The 21,527-nt window shown below is 36.1% G+C and overlaps 1 protein-coding gene across 1 annotated transcript in view; it reads right to left on the reverse strand.

Annotated features, from left to right (window-relative positions):
* Nucleotides 1-21,527, reverse strand: part of CNTN6 (contactin 6) — a gene marked incomplete at both ends in the record, with an annotated part of 116,297 nt that overhangs the window by 60,922 nt on the left and 33,848 nt on the right. The window contains 2 exons of the mRNA XM_082768564.1: nt 782-877; nt 16,780-16,955. Coding sequence (XP_082624690.1) covers nt 782-877; nt 16,780-16,955 — 272 coding nt within the window. The remainder of the gene's footprint in view (nt 1-781; nt 878-16,779; nt 16,956-21,527) is intronic.

The raw sequence follows: 21,527 nt of genomic DNA on the forward strand, positions 1-21,527 counted from the left end.
ATCTCAAAAGATCATTCTCAAGAGCTTCTTGCTTACAGGAGGTGGAAAAATGGTTAAAAAATGACAATGTTGCAACATAGTGTACATGTGTTGCTCAAAAAAAAAAAAAAAGATATTGGAGGTGATAATACAGCCGGGGAGTGATAATACAGAAGGGGTAGATGACTGCTGTACCCTATGCTTAGGGATGTGTTACATGGAAAAAAGTCTGAAGCATGTAGGATGTTACATATAGGCCTCAAATAGCCTTACAGTTGAGCAGCAGTAGTAACAGAAGCAAGACATACCCAAATCAATTTTCCAGAAAACCCGTTTTCCTTCTTCTGAAGCTTTGAGTGGGACCTGAAGACTCTCAGGCACCTTAACCAATTAGACCTCCTTTGTTCAAGAAGCTTACCTCTCCAGAAGTCCCTTCCAAACTAAATTTTTCTATGACTTTAAGATATCAGGAAGAAGAGAATCAATATTTAAGAACAATACCAATTTTCATGTCAATCTAATGCTACTCATGACAGACCTTGGTACTTTCTTTGCTTGTCACACACAAAGCAATGGCACGTTCTAGTACGTCAAGTAACTGTAGAAAAAAAAAGGCCCCTTAAGAAGTTCAAACCCCAATGTTCCTTTAAAAAAATGAAATCTAAATTTGTTATAAACCTGTACACTTCATTCACAAATAAATTCTAGTGCTAATCAGGCGGGGAAGTGTGTAGGCTTCTTCTCTTGAGCTGTAAGAACCGATCTTTATTCAGATTGCACACAATTTAGTTATTCATCATACCTCCATAGTGCGGTGGAGGACCACAGAGCAGAACCACTCCTTGTCCTTCTCTGACTGACACTGTACTTCTCGTCTTCGTTTCAAAATTTTCAAGATCTTGCAAGAGAAGAAGAAAACAACTGTGTTATGACCTGTCAGATTTATTCCAAACTATAGTCCAATCTATGCTACACTTCTAGATAACTCAAGAGCATATATATTCAATAGTATAATAAAATCTCAGTATGTGAATTGACATACTGTATGGAAAAATAGCTTATCCAGCCTAGTATCTTGTCCTTTGGCAAAATAAATTAAATACCTATTTATAAAGCACTTATACCCCACAAATGAGTTTGTATTACAATCCCCCATTGCAAAGGTAGCATATTAGTTTGTCTTTTTCTAGCATCAGATTTTATTAGTCTTAATCTGCAGGAATAGGGAAAAAAATGTGTTGTTTCCTTTTTTATAGCAATTAAGAGCAGGTGTGCACTTCTATGTACACAAATGATAATTAAACATTATCAGGACTCTCACAGTGTTTCAATGATGATAAAAGTATGTCATATTTTTAATGAGTCTGTTCTGTCCTAAAGCTGTCTGCAGTAACTTGGCATGTTTTAATTGACTCAAATCATTTTTAGCACTGGTTTTAAAGGGGAGAATGAGAATGCTTTCAATAGAAAATTGTGTTATGGCTTAGGGGATCTGTGTAAAATGTTGATGCCTTGTCTCCCATAGGTGATTTTTATGGCTATAATTTTTTATTTATTTTTTACTGAATCTAACACAGTCTTTTTTGCTTTCTCACATTTCACTAAAATGTAGATGTCTTTATAAGTCTCATTTCTTTTAAATAATATTTCAGTTACAAGACATACCATAATATGCTTTAATTATTTTTTGATCCAGTTCTCACATTAATGAGAAAACTTATTACTTTGTCAGAGCACGTTGGGAAATACATTCAAAATATGTTTTAATAAAATAAACAATATCAGCTTCATTTTAGAACTCTTGATATCAGTCTGGTGTGCTGCCTGCCTTAAGCCTGTTTTATTTACCTTGCTACAGATTCTTGTTTCATGCAATTGTTCCACTTTTCATCAGCTGAGCAACTACCTGATCCAGAGTTCAATAGAAAGAAACAGTTCTCGTTGGTCAAAGCAATAATGATTACTACCTGTACAGGCTCAGCTATTTATGTCAATATATCAATTTTCTCCCCCTTAGTTGAACTTTACAGAGCTAATTTTTCTTTTCCTCCTCTTCATCTCCTCTATATTGGTCTCCTATGAAGACATTGTCTACTCAGAGGTGACTGAATTGAATTAGGCAGCTGTAGCACCTCCTCACACTGTCACAGCCACAATAGATGGTACCTGTCGATACACAGGGAAAGTGTTTTAAACTCTGATGTTCTTTTAATTGCCTGCCAGCTAGATCTCTGCCTTGCAGTCTGGATAGTCCGAGAGGGAAAAAAAAAAAAAAAAATTATATATATATATATTAGTTTTATTCCATTCTTTAATACTGATGGGCAGAAGAAGGGGGGTAGATCAATGGTGGATGGATGTAATATGACTTATTAGCCAGAGTTTTGATTCTTATGTAAAAGGTCCTTACTTATCCTATCTATGTGTGGATTTATTACCTGCTCTGAAAATTCAGTCTGAGAAAATTAATCAACTTTCCTTTTTTTCTTTCCTTTTGGTTAAATGGTTTCTAAGAAGGAAAAGTTATATTAAGTAGAAAAAAAAAGATTGTAAAAATAAAAAATGTGCAGACCTTTTTATTCAGATTTCAGCAACAAAAATATTCATACTTCCCATTCCTAACACTTTCCTGTCATTGATTTGCTAATACAACACAGATTGTGCAGTTCCTAAGAAAGGAAAAAAAAACGGAGGGGGTGGGAGGGTGGAGGAAGAAAAGGAAGTCCAGTGCCACAGTAGCAAATATTTTCATGACAGTTCAGAATTTGCTATAGAAAGCTTTACAATGAAATTGGGACAGATTCTGGAAAGTAATAAGTAGCTGGTAGCAATTCTTAGTTTAATGTCACAATATGTCATCGTACCATTTTATTCACTTAAGAAACTTTGTCACCTGTCCATGTTCCTCCATTAAAATTATTATTATTATTATTATTATTATTATTATTATTATTATTATTATTATTATTATTATTCCTGGTTTAAATACTGAAAAACTGAAAAACTAGAAGTACTTGATGTCTTATGGGTTGCATTATTTTATAGTTAGTAGGACTATTTTTGATCACACGTGGGAAAAATTTGGGCATTGTTTTTCTAATCTGCACAGTATCAAATTCTGTATGCAGGAGCCTGCTTTCATAGCACATTTATGGCTCAGTTAAACAAAGCAGCTCAGCTTTTCCTAGTGCTGGAGAGATTTTCATCCTGTTGTGCTTACTAGTGAATCACAGGTATAGAAAAATAGATACGGAGGCTGATCATTTAATCTATTCATCTGGTCTATGACAGGTATGAGTGTACATATATCCTTCCTAAGAGATACTTATTTAACCTGTTTTTAAAGACCCCCAGGGACAGACATTTCCTTTAGACAGACCATTCTAGTGCTTGACTCTGGACTTCATACTGCATCTTTAAGCAACTCCCACCTCCTGAGATTTAATAGATCTCAACAGGAATGATCTTTCTTCATTTAAGTGAAGTTGGATTTGATAGATAATTGTATAAAATGAATGTATTAAGTATCTCTTGAATAAAGATTAATTGCATAATAATAATAAAAAATCTCTGAAGGAACAAAACAACATAAAATGAGTAAAATCATTATGGGAATCATTCTTATTTTGTTCTTCATCTATAAGGGACCCTTTTTCAGGCAGGCTACATCTCCCATAAAATACTATGACAACTCATTCAGAAGAGATTCAATAATGAGTAACAGAATTGTCTGTCTTCAGTATGTAGCCCATGATGATAAACAGAGGAATGGTGTGGACCATCAAGAATAATGTTTCTTTTGGCTGGAAGCAGTCTTTTCTGCCCAAAAGAATTTTGCTTCCATTTTTCCTCCTCAGTGTGTGTCTGTATTTCCAGTGATTAATTGCAACCTAAAATGTGTTAAGTGTAAAAAAGAACTTGAAGATGAATATAAATGTAATAGCTTACTCTGCTCTTGTTACTCTGAATATCTGGCTGCTTCTCAAAACCACATCTTTTTGTCCTGAGAAGGCATTTACACCAACAGAGCAAACCCAGTCCATCCACCCTGTTCCTGTTTCCTGGCATAACTTCATAACATAACATGACATAACCTAATAAAGCATAATGTTGCTTGTCAAAAAGAGTTTCAAAAGATAGCTTAGATCAGGTGTTTGGCACACAGTTAGATTGCTAATATGCATTTAGGAATAGTATGACTATTTAACAGATGGTATATTTGCTAACTTCAGTGTTTCTGCAGAGATCTATAAATAAATTATCACCTAGTTCCTCCATATTTTCCCCTATTCTTTGTCTGTATTTATCCCACTTTATGAGTGTCCTCATGCTGCCCTGCTCTATCAGCTACAAGTTTTAACAAAAAAAAATATTTTCAACATCATAGGTGTTGTCAGATTACTGTTGATACAGCACAATTAATCAGCTGGATGTGATAATGAGGTCATGTAGGCTAAGAAAAATGCACAGGTGAAAAAGTGACTCTTCACAGTGAAGAGTGAAAATGTATGGACTCAGCTGTGTGTGGCAAGAAGTCATCCTCTGCAGCTGGGAACATTTGCAGACCTAAGCAAGAAAGATATGTGCTCAAAGCAAGCAAAACATCTGGTATTTTGTGGAAACTGAATCAGAGAATGACAAGGCTTTCTCTGATGTGAGAATATTTGAGGTGGAGGCGTGCAGCTCCACCTCTGAATGCAGGAATGGGAAGGAGTAATGGGCCAAAGCTTTTTTTCAGCTGGTGTAAGTCCCCTTCAGTGGTGTAAGTACCCCACTGAGGTTGAGGAAATTATGCTGATCTATGCAAACGGAGGGTATGGCTTGCAAGTCTTCGATGTAGGTATTTAATTACAATAAAAACAGAAGGTGGCAAGAGCATCACTTGGGTGAGGATGACCATCACTGTAGCGAGTACTGAGCCACCAATGAAAGAAGACAAGCAAACATTGATATGGGTGTGGTGTTTAACTGAAGTGATGGATGCTGATCTCTAGAAACATGTACCAATGTTACAGATATACATAAATATTTCTTGTCAAATTACTTCTGTTAATTAATAGGTTCAGAGGTTCAGCCACACCTGAAAAGTATGAGTTTGTTTTTTTTTTTAAAGCTTACCACTGACATACACTGAGATTATTGTTGCTTATATAACAAATGTATAACTTTTCTAATTTCTCTCCTCCCTCTGCCCCCCCAGCTATTATCTACACCTGTAGGCTTTTGTTTGTTTGTTTGTTTTGTTTTGTTTTTACTTCTAAAAATAAAGCTGCCTTAAAAATGTTGGAGGGGTATATTCAACTTGCACAACAGCATGTGTGAAAACATGAACAGTTTTCTGGGATTAAGGAATTACTTTTTAAAAATGAAAATGTACCAACGGAGCAAAAAAAGTAATCATAAGTAACAACTCATTCATTTCAACCTCCTGATCATGTGTTTCAAATTCCTTAATCTGCTCAAGAATAGCTGTAGCATTTCCAAACCAGTTTGCTTTAAGAATGAGCATAGGACATGTCTGCATTACTGAACAGCAAACAAGGAAGCTGGGGTATTTTAATATATGAAATTGTTACAGACAATTAGAGAAAGTCTAATTTGTCACCTTGCATAATTACTAACAGTTCATCTGAATTAATGTAATTTCATGGTTTCTTGAACTTTTGATTTTTTTCATAAATGTTTTGTCATTACATAATCCCAAATATTATAATTGTAATTACTTGTTATTGAAATGTGCAATGAATGCGAAGGCACTAGATGTAAGAGCACTTTAGAAATTAGCTATGCTCCTGAGGACAAATCAATAAACCTCTTCAAATTTCTGTGGGGCTATGTCAAATTGTGATATATCGCATTTGCTCCTGTTTCTTTTGCTTCTCTGATTGAATATGATATATTGCAATATGATCAGTGTTACTGGATGTGATATATCACAACAGAAATTCTCTTGCAGCACAATGTGATAAAGAATACAACCTCAGCAGTTTTTAAAAGCAGCTCATTGTTATGATTTGCTATGAGCATTTCTGACACCTGTGTTATGGGCTGACAATTAGTTACCTTCACTTTCACTTGTCTGTAATGAATTAAGGGATCCTTTGGTAGTTCTTGGCTCGAACTCCATGCCTGATTGAGGGGTATAAGGCGTGCTACAGATACAAATAGAAACACTAGATCCTAATTGGATCCTTTAAATTATCTAAAAATTCTAGGATTTTTTCCTTTTAAGTACGTTCATTTAAAACAGTTTTAGATACAGACTGTGCACATGGCTAACAGTTTGTGATTGTCTGTTTCAGATCACCGTGGAAGACCCCCTGTGAATCCAACCATGTCTCTTGTCTCTACTCAGTATTGTACTGAACTGCTTGTTAGGAGATTAGTATAAATCTCTTTTAGCTTGGTTACCAATAAGGTGTGCTATGGAAATATATTTCTCCAAATACCTCCCAAAGGAATGGCTAATCTCACTTTCTTCAACTTTCCTTAGTAAGTAAACTCTTTTGTCAGCTTTCAGAACTGTACCAAACTTGCTAAACAAATCCTCTAACGGTTCCTTTGTCTTGATAATAGTGTCAATACTATTAATCATTTCCCTTTACCATCTAATCTCAATTTTTAAAACGTTCTAATTGATTTTCTATGAATTCAATTCTAAGATTAAGAGCGGTGTTATCTCTAATTAAGGTGTCTGAAAGCTGCTTAGCATTTCCCATTTCGTGGTTTTTAAATACTTTCATTTTCCACTAAACACCTAACAAGTTCTTGTGCCCCTTCCCTGTTTGACATGTGCATCAGCCTCTGCTTTGCTAGTAGCATCTCAGGGGCTGTAGGACTTGAAGGTATTTCAGTTGTGTGAGCCTTGTGGACACTTGAATGTCTCCTTTGACCAGGAAAGGTTAAAAATCAGCTGTGCTTCTCGTTTTGTTCTAGTGGAGTACCTGTAGTGAACACTGCATACTATCCTGGTTAAAAGAGAAAGTTGTCCTCTCCTTTCCCCCAAAGGAGGTCAGGAGAGCCTGGCTTCCCTGACAGAGCCTGCAAAACCCCAAACGAAATGCACAAAATCCATGTCTTGTCCTTTTCCAAAGCTGCATAATCAACTAAAGACCTTCATCAGGGCTCCTTTATTTAGTTAAATTGCTTCGGAGCTTCTAAGGGGAGCTGACCTGTAATTTACACATTAGGATGCACGCTGTCCCCAGGTCTTCAGTTCAGCTTAAATGGTATGAATAGCCAATCCAGGCACTAATTTTCAAGGTGGAGAACAATAATTTCTGCCACGGCCTGATTGTCTTTTTCAATTAAAGAGTGAAAATGCCCTTTACAAAGTAATATCAAGCTTCTCTAGAGGAAAAAATGGAAGGTCACAATTAAATTAAAGAGAGGCGAGGTGGAATCCTGACTTGGTTTTTGTTCGTGTACCAAGAAACCAGTGCAAAGAAACATATGCTATGAAGTTGTATTGCTGGTCTACATCTGTTTTTTGTTATTCTTCCCCTCTTAGAGAGTTAGCAGCATAAAATATTAAAGATTTGTTTTGAACTGAACGCAGGAATTGCACCAAGCATTAAGTGTTAATGCAGCCTTAGGGTTCTTAGCCTAAACTCCATCTGCAGACCAGAGGCAGATCTGAGGATCTGACCCTCTTAAAGGGAGGGGGACAAAAGAAATACATTTTTAATATTTTATTCCTGAACAGTTTACTCACTTGTCACGGCAGAGTTCATTTGTCACCTGTCATCACAGAGTCACTTCACCGTCTGCATGAGTTTTCTCCAGATTGGAGTGTTCTTAAAAGCAGATTTCTCTCTCCTGTCTGAATTTCACAGGCCAGATTTATCCCTACCAGAGCTGCACGGATTTGACTGATTTACCCTGGAGATGGCCTTGGTCAAACCACCTCTTGGCAGAGGTGCTAATTCTTATCCAAAATTGGCTTCTTTTATTTGTGCTTGCCCCTGCTCCCATACAGACCTGGTTTCAACTCGTTACCTTGCCCCTTCCCTTGGGCCAGCACCAAGCTCCAAGCCTGCGGGGAGTCCTAGGGTCCTGCTGGGTGCTTCCACCCTAGCACCCCACAGTCCTGCTTCGGGATTTTCATATATTTTGTAACATTTCTAATAGCAAGATAAAAATCTATGTTCATAATACATACAATAAGAAAAAAATGGCAAGAAAGAGGGCTTTATGCACTGCTGAAAGAGTGTGACAAGCATGCCCATTCATACTTCAGCCCTTCCCAAATTCCTGCCCAGCCCCTCAGAGACCTTGATCCAGCACAGAATTACTTCTTGCAGAATTACTTTGGGTCCCAGATTTACTTTGCTGTCCCCAAACAGCACTGCTTTATCTTGATCATTCCTGCTGCAAAGACCTCCTCTGAACAGGAATTTCAAGATTTACCTGAGTGGTTGATGTAAAGGATATTTGAATGTGAGAATGTGAACCTTCTAAGTGGGTTTTCAGGTGTGGTATACATTATTATTATTATTATTTTTTTCCCAGTAGCATTTAGAAATGAAGATTTACAGCTCAGTGCTTTCTCAGTACCAGATGTAGTTTGTCTATTGAGCAAGGTGTCCGTGGCCTTATTCCTTCACACCATGTAAAGTACCGGTGATACAGACTGTTCCCTCTCCTTGAGCACAAGCTACAGAATAGAGAAGTTTGCCTTATGCCTTAAAGCTTTTGAGCTAAACAGGATCAACATTCACTGCAAAAATGAATTCACAGAACAAAAATAAATTAATTTAATTACTTTTCATTCAAAGGAGTGAGTCATTTATTCCAAATAATTAAACTCATTTTCTTTTTTTCCCTCACAAGTTTCCATCTCTAATTTTTATTTATTTGTTTATTTTTGTCAGACCAAAGAATAAGGAAGCTGATGTGCATGTTAAGGACGTTTCATTCAATAACTTATTGAAATTTAAGTCATATTGTCTTTCATGAAAGTATGGCAGATAAAAAGAAAATCACCTAGACTGAAACTACACCTAGTTTTATCCTTCAAAAATATTAAGTTTTATGAATCAGAATCTAGCAGCTTTGAGACCTGTAGATGCTTTGTTACCTACCATATCTCAATCACATATATTGCTTTTCCAATACAACTTGCAGAGTGTTGATTTAGGATAAAAACTTTTATAGGAACTACAGAATAGTAATATAACTAAAAGATAATCTTCAAATACTTATGCATTCCCTATTACTACTTTATCTGACTATCTTACTACCTGCGATGCCCCTGACAACATCTCTGTAATGTATGTCTCCATTTTATAGATGAAGAATTCTTGTCTGAAAAGAGTGAAAGCCTGGTATAGTCTAAGCATAACAGCTTAAGCAACTAAAAATTCGACACTAGTGCAACTCAACCTGATGGAATGAAAGAGCTTTAACAAAGTGCGCAGATACAGCATAGCCTTGAACTGGCTTGAACCATTTTATGGTGGTTAAATTCTCGGAGAGAGAAAAAAAAAAAAGAGCGTGGGTCTCTGGTGCTGCTTGGTCTAGTGTGACATTAAATAAAAGCATAATGTTGCAGCCATCAGGTCTAGTTCATATGCTTAACCAGAAAGAGAAGGCTGTGACTGCATTTGATGTCGATTCTCATTAGATAAGATCTGAGAATGGAGAGGACTCAAACTTTTAGGGAATGATGGAGAAAATAAAACCCCTTTATAGAATCATGGAATAGTTTGTGTTGGAAGGGAACTTAAAGATCACCTAATTCTAACCCCCTGTCATGCCTGTTATGTAGACATAGCCATATCTTCTGGGTTTAAGATTTCAAGCTGTTCTTTCTGTCTTCAGGAACATCTGGATGTTTGCATAATCCTATTCTTGTAGTAGCTTTAAAATAGAAATGCTATTGTCATGCTGCCTTGTACTGTCAGCAAGCGGTGGAACCTGTCCAAGGTTCCTGCTTCATCACTGCTGGATGCTGGTTGATGGCTCCCACTTTTCTTTGAGCCTGTGAGAGTTTGTGTGTGCACAGACTTCTGTGAAGAAGTAAATAGTAGAAATTTCAACAGGCAGACAAACAGATGAGTTGAACATAGTGAGCTCTTGCATCATTGTGGTCTCTGTGCAAGTAAGCTGCACCACTTAGAGTAGATTCCCTGTAAATATTTTACTTCAAGAAGCCTTGAAGGAAACACAATGCCTAAATTCAAGGTGGCTGACACTTTACAGCAAAGCAGGATCTCATAATGTTTTTTTCCTAATTTTGTGCAGAAGAATTGTGAAGGTGTGTGGTGGGATGCGGATGGAGGGAAGAAAATAAAAAAATAAAAAGCCTGAGGCTTCCAGGTCTGCTCCAGGGAGAGCATCCATTAAGGCTCTTGATGTAGACCATGGGGAGCTGCTGGAAAGTGCTGGAGCACTAGCAGAATGTGTCCATAGCAATCAGAGCTGATAAATGAAAGTTCAGTATCTTTTTACTCCAGGCTGAGCTCTGACAAAATATGGGCTTTATTTCCAAGTAGTAAACTGAATTATTGATATATTTGCTATAATTCATTTTATTCAGAAACTTGCACTCAACCTGCCCATATGCAGAGAGAGGTAGGTGCTGTTGCTGCAGCTATGTTGGATTGTTTAACTGTGGTAAAGAGCTCAGAAGGTAATTTTGATCTCTAAGCCTATTTAGTGACACAAGAAGAGGTGACAATAGCATTTCCATCCTCCAGACAAGTTGCATTTTGTTCTCACTGGCTCACAGAAAGACACAGGCTGCAAGGTGTTGCCAAGATCATCAGGAGGGCTGCACAGGGCCTGCGCTCTTCTCTGCCTGATGCTCCACACATCTATCTGCAAGTTGTGATGTGCTTCTGCATTATGTGTAAGGAAACCCTCTCAGGAAAGAAGGTAGGCTTAAACTATTACATTGTAATTGTAGGCTATTAAATTAAAGCAGGTCTGTGACTTTAAGTGAGGTGTCCCTATAGAGGATAAGGGAACACACTCCGTCAGGGAAAACTTGCTCTTCAGTTAGCAGTTTGCCATCCCTGCATCATTTGTCAGTACTAAATTGAGAAGCTTCCCTTTTGGAAAAGACAGAAGTTGCAGTGTTCACTCTTTCAATACAAGCTGCTAGCCAGCCTGCTCGGTATGCTGGCCTGCATGCAGTGATGAATTAACAATCAGTTTAAAGACCGAGAGAACTTTACTCAAGGTGGTAGTTACAACATCTTGCACACCTTTTAATCAAATACAATTGTTACAGGGGGATTTCTGGACACACGCAGTGCCACAATACAACCAATGCAGAAGAGTATGTGCCATTTAGACTAAAATTCATGCTTGCCCAGACTTTGCAAATTCAGACTATCTGATCTGATTTAAGTGTATTGATTCTTCCATTTTCTGTTTCAAAGCATATGCTACAAGTAAAAAGGGTTATGACATTTTGAGGCATGCTGTATTGCTTTGTGATGTTTGTGTAATTTGTGTGCAGTCAAAGGTAAATAACATGATGAAGTAATCAGATGAAAAGTGGGCTTTCATGGTAGCTGAGCATCTCGCAGACAGTCACTCTAAAAGGGCTTTGCAAATGCCCCTGACTGTCATGATCTAGTAAAGACTAAATGGACTTGATTGCTTTTAATCTTTCTTCTAAAATGGTTAAATGCTAATGATGGATTATTATTTTTCTTTTCAGAATGGAATAACTCTGTCCAGGAGGAATTATTGCCTCTTCAAGTTGTTATTTCAGCAAAACCATGTCTTTTGTCTATCTGACAAAAAGCACTTGAGAGAACTTGGGAACTTCAGATTTCTTCCAAGTGCTCCAGCACCATCAGTCTTATGCACACTGTTCTGAGCACCTTGTCACTTGACAAGAGGAGAGAGGATGTACATGTTTCAAAAATGCCACTGTGAAAAAACACCAAGCAGAAATCCCTCCCCAATGGAGACTATGAGAATATGGTTGCAGCCCAAAAATGCCAAGGAAAAATCCTTCCTTGTGGTTAGCCTGTAACACTGTGGAAAACTTTTAAATAAAAGTGGTCTCATGTCCTGTGTGGTTCAGAACAAATTAACTAATTCTATTAATGAATTTAATTTGTTATCTTTGTTTCTCAGAATCCATTAAGGGGACCCAAGATCTGAGAAGCTGCAACCACGACAGCTGACAACCAATAAAGGTAGAACAGTTGGGCTAAGAATCTCATTTAAGATCCCCAGCCACCAAAATGTTTTCAATAAATACTCAATTGTCTGGGGTTGTGCCTGGAATAGTTATGGATTAGGTTCACATACTATTCTTTTTCATGGTGGAGTACTTTTTTTTTTTTTTTTTTTCCAGTTTGTTTAATTGCACTTCTTATTGCTGCTATGTATTTGTTAATGTCTCTAGTTAATGTCTCTACTATAGACATGTATGAGAACTACAAGAGTTAGTAACCAGCCTGGACAGTCTGTTTTACTGCAGCTAGTTATGGGGATTTCCCTCAAGACCCATTGTTTACATACAGTTACTTTTACTTAAAACTGATTAAATAATTAAAACAAATCCCTTGTGTGCCCGGGATAGTGTTCTGTCTGAAGCAGTATTTAAGCAGTTTTCTATAACAGCTTTTTTTTTGTTTGTTTGTCTTTTTTTAAGGCATGAAATGCTATTTAGATGATCTGCATTAATAAAAATAGATTTATGCAGAAAACCTCATCAAAATGCATGTATATACATCTTGGTGTCATGGAATAGGAGAAATCCCAGTTTTATGTATCCAAATGCTGCTTTAAACCTGATTTATTTATTTTTCTTCCATGAGTTTTGAATGCAGCTGTGATCCTGCTGTCTCTGCCTCTGGCCCAGAGCCACTGTGTTCGTGTCTGGTGACGTGGGGAGTTGTTTTTGACCTTTCTTCTACGTAGAGTTTTAGGACTGCCATGGGTTAGTGCTGTTGATAACAAACGTAGAGATGGGGGAAGCATTGTGTGGGTGCTGGGCTGTGACTTGGGAGCAAAGCTCAGTGGTCATGCCTGGGGGAGGACCCCACTTCTGTGACAGGCTCTGGCTTCACCAGCTGGGATCTGACACCACTGCTTTTTACCCAGGCTGAAGATCCAGATCAGCAGCTCAAGTTCTTGCAGAACACGTGTTAGCTTTTCAAAATGTACTGCTTGCTGAGTAGCCAGAGACGCACAGAATTTATAGGGAGCTTTCAACTTTATTTATGACAAAACAAACCTTCACCGGGAAGTACGAATAACATAGGGCTGCCATCCTATGTTTCCTGCTAATGCATTTTATGTGCTCTTGCTCTGCTCCCTCTCTCACTGATGCTGTCTCTCATTTTCAGCCTGTAGCTTTAATAATCTATGCCACATCCTTCTGTACAATATTCCTCCTGCAGCTTTCATTTGACAGCTCTGTTTTTAATAGAGGATAAGCATGAAACTCCAGCAGAATCTGAAGACATATTTCTAATCTCATACAGCATTTATTTTGCTACTCGGAGAACTCACTATCTTGAACAAAGGAAAAAGTATTTTTCACATATTGAGATGTACGGTAGGTTTTCATAGGTATAATTAATTCAAATTCCAACTCAAAGTTACCCTGTAGTAAGAAGACAAATACACATGCACCCTGTTACTCAGATAATAGGCTTGATTCAATTATTTATCACAGTGACTGCAATAACATGCCAAGCCTATTCAAAGAAGAGTCCCATTTTGTTAGGTATTGAATGGAAGTGTCATAACCTCAACATGCCTGCCTGCCTGGATTTTAAGATATAGCTTGAAGTATGGGGTTAAAGTAGTAAATTAGGTGGCAACATGAAAATAAGAAACAATAAAATGTTAACTGTGAAATAACTGTTTCAGGGTAATTTGTTCCATTGTCCTTATCAGGTCATTATAGAATTTCCCATGCACTGTGCTTTTTTTTTTTTTTTTTTTTTTTTTTTTTTTTTTTTTTTTTCTGGTAAGACAAGTTAAGACTCATAGTTTCACAGTAATACCATTGAGCTGAAGCATTTTCCTTTGGATTTTTGTTTGCAAATGCAAATGACAAGTTTCAATTTGTCTGTCCTGTCTCTTTTATATAGGAAAGGATGTAAACTCATGTCACTGGCAATGGAAAAATAATACACTTTTTGCAAAATGGAATATATTTACCACTATATGGTTGCTGTTAAGAGCTAAAGGATTAAAGCAAGATGATAGCTATAGGTTTTTCTGTTGTTGTGGACAAATGAGACTTGACGTTATTGTGAACTGTTCGCTGCAGTAACTTTAGGAAGTGTCTTTGTGGGGATGTGAAGCCTAAGTAAAGGAACTGTTTGATATTTAGCCTGTTTTGATTGTTCTATATTGGCATGAGACATTGAGCTATTAGGGAGTTAAGTGTTTCAGATGGAATACTTTACCAGCACAAAGTATTGAAGACCTAGCTTTAACATCTGAAAATACTTAATGCCATTGACAAAGTCCATTTTCTGGCAAACAGTTTCTGTAGTTGCTAAGAGTCATCAACTGAATGACATTGGAATATGCTTTGCCTCAGGATGGCCAGAAATCATACGTGATTTCTTTCAGATTTCATGTCTTAGTGGAGATCCCTGTCCACAGGGATCTGGCTGTTGCCAGAAGGCCTTGGAGAACCTCCTTGCTCTCCATGGAAAGATGCACCCCCGTGTTTAGAGCCTTAATAACCTCAGTCTCACAAAGCTTTTTAAAGGCTGTAAATCTGCTGGTCCAACTGTACAAAAATAATAAATAAATAAATAAAAATAATTTAAAAAGCTTGATTAGTTTCTCTTTGGAAAAAAAAAAAAAAGGCTATCAGGTATGCATTTGTGGCTGTACAGGCAAACACGAACCAGCATCCTGACAGAGGAATGTCCACACCACTGAGGCTTTCCCATGTAACCTTTCTTTCCCTTCTTTTACTCTTTCAGCTTTCTCCAAACCTTTATCCTTACAGAGTTAAAAGAAGACAATTTTCCATAATTTTCCATTTATGAACCACTTATAGGCAGAAGTAAACACGCGTGAACCATGGGAAGGAAGGGAAATTAGGTATTACTCAAAGGACTGCTGGCTAGAAGAGCTGTTTATGACCCTAAGAGCTGGTGCACCTTGGTTGTTCTCTCTTGGCTGGGAGAGATATGAGTGGTAAACCAAAGTGCTTCCAGGATCTTGAGTCAGGGTTAGACTTGTTCAGAAAAAGATGAAATTTTAGAGTAATCTGACATGCTGAACAATCACTGGAGCTTTTTCATCTTCTGTCTTTCACAGATAATCCTTTAAAAATTTTTGCTTTTACTTTTCTTATACCTCCTTTGAGTCTTCATTTGAAGGTGTTCCTTTTCTATTAAGTCTTTTCCCGAATCCCATCTTGGCCTATTTTGCTTCCTTGTGGATTACAGATTCCACAGATAATTATGAGTCCATCTATTCTTGCTTCTTTCTAAAATGGCATTTGTTCTTTAACTGAATATTTTTTTTATCTCCAAGTCCTGAAAAAAAAATCCCATATAGAAAAAGTGGCTTGCAGAAATGTTTCAGAAAAAGTGAAAAAATAATTAATCAAAATTTTAGTTTCCATTTGACCCGCTCCTGGGAATCAAACACTCTTTGAGAAATTCAGAATAAAACATTATTAAATGAGATACTAGTGATATACCATTTGATCTGCTCCACTAAAAGAGAGTCTGTGAACCATTGTGACCTCTAATGTCTCCTTTGTATAACCCCTGTGACATGAGATTTGCTATGAGAAATGGAACAAGATTAATAATTAATACATTTGCTGGTGTCTGAAATAGCGACACAAGGTTGGCTTTAGACATATGTTTTATTAATGAGGTTGAAAACAATTGCTTTCTCCCAGCAACAGACAGCTCAGACTTTTATATCAAAGAAAATGGAATGGAAATAACACTTTTTCTTTTTTTTTTTTTTTTTTTTAAGTGGTAGGTCTCTTCTCTTCTCTTCTCTTCTCTTCTCTTCTCTTCTCTTCTCTTCTCTTCTCTTCTCTTCTCTTCTCTTCTCTTCTCTTCTCTTCTCTTCTCTTCTCTTCTCTTCTCTTCTCTTCTCTTCTCTTCTCTTCTCTTCTCTTCTCTTCTCTTCTCTTTTTTATTTATTTTTGTTTGTTTGTTTCCTTGGGACATCCACACAACTCAGTTACCACATACAAATATTGTGAAGAAGGTTGTGAAGCTGTGAATAAGTGAAATGGAGAGCAAACCTAAAACAAGATTTAAACTGGCTCAAGACAACAAATGGGCTTTATCCAATTGAGCTGAAATACAAAACACTTTAGAGCCATAGAAGCATCATTTTGCACTCTGTAAGGAAAGAGACTGTTTTTTGCTCTGTTAATGTAACAAAATGTCAATGTGGCGATTGGAGGTACAAAACTTTTATGACCCTGCTGGATATTATTATGTTATAGAAAATGGAAAGACTAATTTTTTGACATGTTCCTTCCCACAATTGTAACTACCTGCTATGTAGCAAAGAAAACACTGCCTTAAAAAGAAACACCTTTATTAAGTGAAAATAATTACATTCACCTTCCTTTACCTTTCAGTTTTCAGAAAGTTATTCCTGTTCCTGAGGGCTAGCAATTTTCAGATGTCTGGTTATTTTATTAATATTTACTAGATTTTTTTTATATTTTTTAAGAAAAAAAAAAAAAAAAAGCACTGCTGAAGTTAGCCAAACCTTTTGAACAGAATCTTTAATGGTGCTTTAATTATTCAGTATATTACCATTCATTTGCAGAATTAATCAGAAAATAATGTACTAATAAATATGATCTTCCCAACTTACATGCAAATTGAAGCTTTGCCTTCCTGCTCAGAATTGTTCCAAATGAATTTGTGGCCAAACACTGGTATGTTCCCATATCCTGTTTTTTATGTGGGTTATTGATTGCCAAGCTGCCTCCAACCAACCTGTAGTGATAACTCATGGTAAGATCAATATCTGTGCCATTTTGCTTCCACCTTTGAGGGGAAAAAAATCAAATTATGCTTATAATTTACAGATCCTATTCATATTTATCTTAAGTAGCGTGCTGTAACATACCTGTAACGATAAAAATGTAGTTAAATATCACAAAATTATATCATTTTTCACACAAGATTGCTTCTTATATCAATTTTGATGATATCAATAATTCTGTTCTTTGAAAAATCTTTACTGCTTTTATGCTAGTCACCAGTGTTCACCAAATGTCTAGAAAAAGTAATTATAACTTATTCATACAAACTAAGTTATCCATCCAACTGGGATTACAGCATATTTCTTGACTGAAGCTACCTTATTTTTTTATAATATAGATAGTATCCAAATGTGTTTTACAGTCCTTACAAATGATGTCAGAAATTTAGTTACAGAAATGATGTGGCAATATAAACCAAGAAGGATTATACTTCAAAGGACAGAAGAAAGCAGGGAAAGAAGTTTTTTGTACAGCAATTTTAAGCCTGATAGTTTAATGAGGAAAATGCTGCCTTTTTAAAGCATGATTTGTCTCTGTTAGTCTGTTAGGTAGAAAACAGATTGTATCTGCAGCATTACACAGCTATTTACAAATGTCAAAATAAAGTTTCTATTTCAAAGAAAATAATTATTATCTGTTTTGATTAGGAAAATTTTGTGGCTTTACCTTTAGTCACATAAGGGTGGAATTTTCATTGCCCACATGAGGCCCAAAGGAAAAACGAAGGTCTTCAGACACTGACATCTACAAGCTTTGGGCATGTTTATGCCACAAATTACACTGCTAGAAATCGTAAAACTACATAACCAAGATTTTTTTTTTCTTCTCCTAATTTCATACCATCACCATCTCTTCAGCCTGTATAATTTCTTCTGTTGACCTAAATGAGCATGATGCTGACGAGTCCTCTAAAGAGGAGAATTGTCTCCATGTTAGCTAACTGAAGGATCATAGTATTATATATATATAAAAAAAAAAAAAAATGTATTTCTTCTTATATGTAGAGATGAACTATGAACTTACTGACAGGGTTGGAAGTGTAGCAGACTACTTTGAACAGATAAAAACTCGAGGCAAACTTGCACCATAACTACAGTCCTGGAAGATTGGACCTGGATATACAGCACAATGCTTTTTACTTCTGACACCCTGAGACATTTCTCTTACATGGTCAGAAGGAGATTTTCAAATAGTGCTGTGAAATGCAACTCCGTGTTCCAAGGGAAATCTTGACAAATTTGTACAGAGGAAACAAAGATCCTGACCTTTTAAGGGATGCTTGTTTTCAAGGATGAAAAATGACTGATTAAAATATGAAATCAATTGAATTCTGTGAACAAATTCTAGTAAGATTAAATAATTTATCTGGTTTAGCTAATCTCTGCCTCCTTTTTCATGAATGCATTAACATTAAGAAATTTAGAAGCAGCAGTAGACCATCGCTAATTCTCCCTTCCTACCCATTGCAGCTGATTTTTGACCTTTGTGCACCTCAGTTCTATTCCTTTGTCATAGTTTCCTTTTTTTTTTTTTTTTTTTTTTTTTGGTCTATTTTTTTGCTGTTGTTTTGGTTGCTTTCACTTTTTTTTTTTTTTTTTCTACCCAAGGTAAGAAAAATCATAGCCAGCGCCCCTCAATGAGCCTTTCCTATGGAGCGCTGTTCTGTGTCAGTGCCAGCATTTTGCTATATTTCAGAACTTACATACAGTGCATACTCTCTAGACCTTTCAATTTTCTAATATAGGATATTCTGGTATTTAATTTGCCATTTCTCTTTAATTTCAGAATCAATCACTGAAATAACTACTGTCATCATTACAAGGCTCCCAATTAAGCTCTATAATTGTTTTTCAAAACAAATGTAAAGTTGTTGGCTTAGTTGCTGCAAATGAATTCTTCACAGTATCCCCGTAATCATTCTAATCACCACGGTGCAATGATTATTAAACTGTGCATATAGATCAGGGGTTCATCTCCTGGTGTGGGCTTTTTCCTAATTAATATGTTTACATCGCTAAAAGAATAGAATTAATGAATTCATGTGATAGACAATGATTTAATGACTGTGTGTTCTGCAGTATGCTGTCTAAAACATAGAAATCTTTGAAGAGCTCTATAGAGAAAATTTTAACATGTTAAAGCTTGGATTGCCTACATATTTACTTGAAATTCTTCATTCAACCGTTGATTCTGATGATGAATTCAATAGTTCCCAATAAATGTAACACTTCTCAAATCACATTAAAATGTCTAAACATTAAAAGCAAAACAAACAAACAAAACCCCAAACTATGTTCTATACATTAATAGAATAGTTTATCTTTTTGCTTTAAAATCTTTTTCTATAGAACACCAGTCATAAAGTATTCCTAATAAATTCCTCATTGAGTTAAAAGCTTTGGAAGCTTATACGTGGGAACTCCACAATCCTATTGAGATTTAAAGATCTCAAGCAATAGGTGGTCTGTTTTCTCTTGTCCTCTCTTCTTAAAATTTTCACTGCCAATTTATTACATTATACTTTGCCTATATATTTGAATATAATGGTATAAAAACATTCTTCCAAGCCACTGGATTATGTTAAATATTTGATACTGGACTTATTGGGAACTTACTTCTAGCAAACACTGCAGTCAAATCATTTCAGGTCCACTTATGTAAAAATAAATATGATTTTCTAATACTTATATCATTATGATTTGCTATTCAAACCATCTTTGTCTCCAAGCAGAAAAGGAGAATTTGTTTACTAGCTAAAAACGTTCAAAGAAGGCAACAGCACATCACACTCATAAAAATGGTGAAATATTAGAAATATTTGCAGATAACAAATATTCTTGAGACTTGTATGAGAAATGTCAATATGCTTAATTTCACATATATTGTTTATCAAGCTCTATGCCCAGAGATATCTCTGGTGTTTAAACTTTCCTTGTTCTCTCTGAGTAGAATTTCTTCTAGGCCATGATCTAGGTGCTACCACCTACATACTGACCCGTGTTCAAGTAAATGCATCAGAGCTGAAGAGAGTCCTCAGCCTGGAATGCTGCCTTATGGGAAAAATGTGTCGGCACAAGACATCCAACTTGCAATCCAGTGCTTCACTACAAAATAACAGGTGAACATAGGGCTAATACTGAACTTCAGAGTATGAATTTGTTTCAGTGAGATAAATTTGGTTATCTGTGATCTCTGACATTTCAGTAGGAAATATTTTTTTTTTTTTTTTGATGTAAGATTATGTTTTCTGAGAAATGAATAATTAACCAGGAAATTTGTAATCATGTCTGTAAGAATACTATACAATGCTATGGAATGGCCAAGTAGCTACAATTAAGTGAGTCCCATTTTTATGATTAATGAATCTGGAAAAGAGTAATGTTCCATAGAAACTCTTTAGAAAAAGGAAGCATTTTATTTCAGAAGATGTGACTGTTTTGGAAATGAAATATCAAGGTTCATCAGTTTTAGTATATATATATATAAAGAAAACTAGACATGTTGAAGAAATTAAGGAATTTAGTAAAAGATTCCACTGATACAACATGCAAAAATTCAAATGCAATATTTCATTAATCTTTTCTGCTTGCCTTTAGATAAAGATACATTTAGGACTAATAGAATTTCCTGCTGAAAGAAAAGTACTTTCTCCAACTCTACGTGTAAAATTCTGGAAGTATGACAAAGAACGCATGGCTGTGTCATGATTCTGTACCAAAGTCATCATAGCTGGAAGTTCTTACTTGATTCCTTCCCTAATTTTGAACTACTTTTTGTATGATACAGAGGAGAGGAGTTTTTCCTTTCTCACAATATCCCAGCAAATGTAAGCCACCAGAAGGAAGAAAGGTTGCTTTCATCAAAGCAAAACAAACAAAATAAAATAAACAATGTTTGATTGTTTTGAACCACCCCATAAATTTATTCTGATCATTCTGCATGGTTGTTTTGAGAAAATCAATAAAAACTGATATCTAAATCAGATTTTTATTGAGGCGGAAATCCCCTTTTGATAGAGTAATCTCTATGGAGATTGTTAATTTAGATCCTTCAAATTATTATTTTAATGCTTAGTGGAGCTCTACTTAAAAGAAGAAATATTTACCTAAGGCTGATTGACACTTGGGAGGCATAGCTCATTCTCTCCTTAAGAACAATGGAATGATAATTTCCAACCTGACCATTTCAAGTAGAATTCTCTCTGGTACAAATAAGGGAGAGGCAAGCACAGCAGGGGTTTTTGGAAATTAAAAAGGATCATCAAGAATAGAACTTAATAAAGGAAAATCCCTCTACATGGGCTTAAAAGACTCTGCTTGCTGTTTTCCTTCAGTTTTCCAACTAAAGAGAGTTTCTACAATAAGCAAGCAATGACCAAGTTCCCTGGAGTATGAGGATCTCAAGAGTCTTGACTTTGAAAGGCACATATGAAGTGAGGTAGGACCAATCTCCAGACTGACTGTCTCACTTACACTGCCCTGTTTTCTTATAGACTTCCACCATAACTGATTTTTAGAATCAACTGTACTTTCAATGTACTTCAATGAGTTTTGGGTAAGGTTGTGATCTCCTT

Source organism: Aythya marila (genome assembly GCF_965140915.1).
Source record: "Aythya marila genome assembly, chromosome: 10".
Classification (NCBI taxonomy): Eukaryota; Metazoa; Chordata; class Aves; order Anseriformes; family Anatidae; genus Aythya; species Aythya marila.